We start from the raw sequence: 4,702 nt of genomic DNA, 5'->3' as shown, positions 1-4,702 counted from the left end.
GACCGGTAACCACTTAAAGACTCTGTCCAGGCGGCAGTTCCCTGGCCTCACACGGTTACGCGAGCTGGACCTCAGCAACAATGAGCTGACAATGATCGAGGTCCAAGCCTTCGCCGGCCTGCAGAACCTCCTCACGCTCAGATTATCCCGCAACCGGCTGAAGATCATCCCAGTGGGAGCCTTTTCCGGCCTCCCCAACGTTCAGTTTCTGGACATCAGCCAGAACGAGATCTTGGTGTTCCTGGACGACATGTTCCGAGAGATGCCGAGTCTCCAGAGTCTGGAGGCCAGCGAGAACGACCTGGTGTTCATCTCCAGCCGCGCCTTCAGTGGCCTGACCAACCTGCAGGAGCTGAACCTCGACCGGTGCAACCTGACCTCGGTGCCGATCGAAGCCCTGTCGCAGCTCACCGGACTCATGCAGCTGCGCTTCCGCAGACTCGGACTCACCACGCTTCCCAACAACTCGTTCCGCCAGTTGGGACGCTTGCGGGATCTGCAGGTGTCTCACTGTCCTTGGTTGAACTCGTTGGCCGCCAACAGTCTGTTCGGACTCAATCTCACCTCGTTGACGCTGAGCCACTGCAACCTGAGCGCCGTACCGTATTCCCCGCTGCATCACCTCGTCTACTTGCGATACCTGGACTTGTCCTACAACCCAATCACTGCCATCCGTTCCAACCTCCTTGGAGATCTGCTACGACTCCAAGAGCTGCATCTAGTCGGTGCCGGGCTCCTACGAATAGAGTCTGGGGCTTTCCGCAACCTTGCATTTTTCCGGCTCCTTAATGTGTCGGAGAACCGTCTGGCGACGCTGGAGGTGTCAGCCTTCCACTCGGTCGGTACTTTAGAGGTCCTTCGGTTGGACGGGAACCCGCTGGCGTGCGATTGTCGGCTTCTCTGGGTGATGCTCAGACGCCCGTGGCTTCTCTTTGAAGGGCGTTCGCCGGCTTGTGTCACACCTGTGCAGGTGCAAGGCAGGACTTTCGGTGACTTTACGGAGGTTGAGATTCCCAGGGTGTTCACCTGCCGGCAGGCTCGCATCCTTACGCGTAAACCGCAAGACGTTCGGACGGACGAAGGCCATACGGTGTTGTTCTTCTGCGCGGCTGACGGAGACCCGGCGCCGTTGATTATCTGGCTGAATCCCAAACGCTCGGTGCTCACCGGCTCGGGCCGGATTCGCGTGCTCTCCAACGGGACCCTAGAGGTGCGTTACGCGCAGGTTCAGGATAGTGGGTACTATCTGTGCATCGCTTCGAATGCTGCGGGGAACGACAGCATCTCTGTGAGCCTGCGGGTGCGAGGGTTTCCGGCGTCCGCTCGCAACCGCTCCGGATCCTTCTTTCTGGAAGGCTGGAGCTTCACTTCCGGGCAAGCGGCGGTCAACGGATCGCAGCCGTTTCCATTCGACGTGAAGACGCTGGTGATCGCGGTTACCATGGGGTTCCTGTCGTTCCTGAGCTCGGTGGCCGTCTGTTTCATCTTCATGTTTTTCTGGAGTCAGAGCAAAGGGCAGATCAAACACACAGCGACTATCGACTTCGTGCCGCGCAGCGCTGCGACGGCGTCTGGAGGCGGACGGAGCACGATGGAGACGGGGAGGTTCACCATGAAGCTGATCTGAAGACTACAAACATGAGATGTTTGAGGTGCTACTAGATATCCAGAGTTTTCCCATAAGCTTCAGCATTAGGGTAAGATGTATGAAACTTGTTTTCCAAATGTCGGTCACTGCACAATATCACTTTTCCTCAGTATTTTTTTGTCTTGTTTCCCAGTACAAATATGCAAGAATTCTTAAATTAAGATACTTTTAGTGAAGATGCATAATGATGAAGTGAGTGATTAAAACAAGAACAAACATCTGCCACAGGGAGATTAAGAGCTGGCTAATTCAAAGGGTAAACAGGTTGTTTTTTCAGATCTCATTGGCAGATAATTGTTCCTAATTTTATAAGTGCAGTATGTAATATTGACAGCTAGTGGTTGAAATGAGTACTACAGTCCGAATTCATACTATTGGAGTTTTCTTATGCTCCCTCCTCCTCAGACTCGACGCTCACATGGGTTGCCAGTTTGGGGACATGCAGGAGTGAGCGCAATTGTCAGCGGAAGGTGACGAGCCTTAGTTGATTTATATCTGTGTTTAAGTACGCCTCTGGTCTTAAAGCATTTCAGACAGATGCCGAGGCTCTTTAGGTCGGCTGGAATCTGCGATCTCTGGTTTCCATGGCTCCATTACGTTGTGTTTTCTGCCAACTGGCAACTCTGGCTGTCGAGATCCTATTGGGTGAACTGGAAGTGGGCGGAGTCACACAGACCAAAACAAAAACAGACATTCCGACACGGAACACACATTTCAAAGCAGAATAACTGGCTGGAGTTGTTTTTTCGAGGGAACACATTTGTGAATTTATCATGTTTCCCAAATATATGCAAATATATTACGGTATTTTTTTGTATTAGCACAGTCAAAAAATGACCTACGGCACCTTTAACCCTCCTATTGTTTCACGTGTCGTTTTGACCCATGTTTGAGTTTTAAACTGCTTCTCTAACACGCCACAATAGAAGTTTTCTGTGCTTGAATGAATCTTTAGTGTTGATTTTTTTAGTGAATTGCATGGAAACCAATGCGGGTCAATTTGAAAAAGCAACAAACGTCACAAACTCACTTCATTGTGATCAGTTTCTCAGAAAACAAGACAACTAATCTCTAGTGAATGTATCTTAATTTAAGGACATTTAGATATTTGTACTGGAAAACAAGACAAACATACAGCGAAAGACCATGATCTTACGGTCCATGCTTTTCCTGTTTTACACGTCTCTCACTTTGGTGTCTCAATTATTTGAGTTTATTTCTGCATTTTTGAGTTTGGGTTAAATTTTCTTGTCATTTGGATTTCCTAAATTAGATTCCTGATTATCAAGTTTGTAATAATTCAGGTTTGTGAGATAATAATGAGCGTTTGAAACTCTTTTAAAAGGTTTTGAGGCTTTAAATCAGATCATTTTAGCATGAGCTGCATGAACGCATGTGTGAGACGCTCTGATCACATTATTAGCATCTATAAATTAGAGAAAATAAGCAATAATGAAGCTTTAATTGAACAGACAAGAACATGAGAAAAGATCTCAGGGTAGTTAAGCTTCAGTCATGTTCGGTAAATCCTGAAGTCATTATATGATTTATTCAGTGTATTAAATGACAGAAATATTGAATGCGTTGCATCTCAGGATTGTGTGAATGTCTGGAAAGATTGCACGTGTATTTGTTCGTTAATATTGCTGATGATGCTTTACACACAACTGCAGCCAGAGCTGTTTGATGCAAACTGTGTGTTTGTTTGGAAAATCACTTATGTATTTATGATTACATGGCTTTAACTGCTTTATGCAATCCACCTCAAAGCAATAGCGTCCCATCATGCACTGCTGTTCATGAGCATAAACGATTGTTTGATAAGTGTTTGATAAAAGTGGTTTGTTCTTGAACTCTAATGAATCTCATTATGAAGCATCTCATGTCTGTCATTTGTTTTAAAAATGTCATGTTTTTTATTCTGTTCTAAAGACACTTTGAAATGTAGAGTTTGAGAACAGCTGCGTTCGTTTGATTAAATATTTTTATTTAGTGTTTTTACTGCTCTTTTTTCACTTTTAAATGATCCATATACATTAGATTTTTTTTCCCATGTAAAATCATCTTAATGGCTGTCCTTTTATTTAATAACAATGAAGTTTTGCTAATTCTGTAAGAAGTGGCTGCCAAAAGCATTAAAGTTATCTTGAAATAATTTGTCTGATTCAGTACTTTTTTTTTTTAATCTAAACTTAAAATGCTCATTTTATTATTAGTTGTATAGTGTCTGTAATACATTTTCAGGTTTCTGAATGTTCACAGGTTTAACAAAGAAAATATATATTTCACTCATAGTAATCTAGGGGTGCCAATACTTTTGGCACTCATATTTTTGAGAAAAAAATAATTAATTTCACATTTTCCCCCCTCTAATTTTACTTTGACTTGTATTTCTGTCAATTTTCTGAATGAAAGCACAAGGATAAACAGCAAATAGATTTATTTTACAGGCATTTTTCTCATGTTTCCCAAAGATGCCAGTATTAATGACAGACACATCAGGCACATAAACGCCATCAGTTCTCTATTCTGTTGTGATTCGCTCATGTTTTAATCTACGGAATATAAAGTTGCTCTCGATCACGTCCAGTTAATCAGCTTAGAGCAGAAAAACAACAGGCTGAATGAACAGAATTCACTCTCAACATCACACTGAAGTCTCTCACACCACACGCACAAATACAGTCTGAGCGCTCAATCACTAGAGGTTTAATAAAATTTAATTAAGAGCAGGTAAAATACAGTTTTAAACGTCAATATCTGTATCTCCTCTTAAAATGGTCCTCGGAGGTAAAATAAATAAATAAATGTAGTAAAATTTAATGAACTGATTTTAGTGACGAGTGTGTGTATACACACACACACACACACACAAAGTAAAAAAAATGATCAGTAATGAACCTAAGAGAGGTGAAGAAAATGAGCACGTCAACTTAAAACACTTTTACTGTGTTAATTATTATTATTATTTTTTTTACTAAAATCTGTTTTCTACCATATTTGTGAAAAGCACTTGCACATAATTCATAAAATCCCAGCTCATCTTCACGCTGG

At 43.2% G+C, this 4,702-nt stretch overlaps 1 protein-coding gene across 2 annotated transcripts in view; it reads left to right on the top strand.

Moving 5' to 3' along the window:
- Window positions 1-3,803, top strand: part of LOC109058843 (leucine-rich repeat and immunoglobulin-like domain-containing nogo receptor-interacting protein 1) — a 9,754-nt gene extending 5,951 nt beyond the window's left edge. For both annotated transcript variants that reach the window (XM_042776141.1, XM_042776140.1), the window contains exon 3: window positions 1-3,803. This exon is cut by the window's left edge and continues 203 nt beyond it. In XM_042776141.1, the coding sequence (XP_042632075.1) occupies window positions 1-1,627 (1,627 nt within the window). In that variant the 3' untranslated portion in view covers window positions 1,628-3,803.
- Window positions 3,804-4,702: the final 899 nt, after the last annotated feature.

The sequence above is a fragment of the Cyprinus carpio genome, chromosome A19 (genome assembly GCF_018340385.1).
Source record: "Cyprinus carpio isolate SPL01 chromosome A19, ASM1834038v1, whole genome shotgun sequence".
Lineage (NCBI taxonomy): Eukaryota > Metazoa > Chordata > Actinopteri > Cypriniformes > Cyprinidae > Cyprinus > Cyprinus carpio.
Note: the sequence above shows the minus strand (reverse complement) of the source record. Positions and strands in the feature narration are given on the sequence as shown.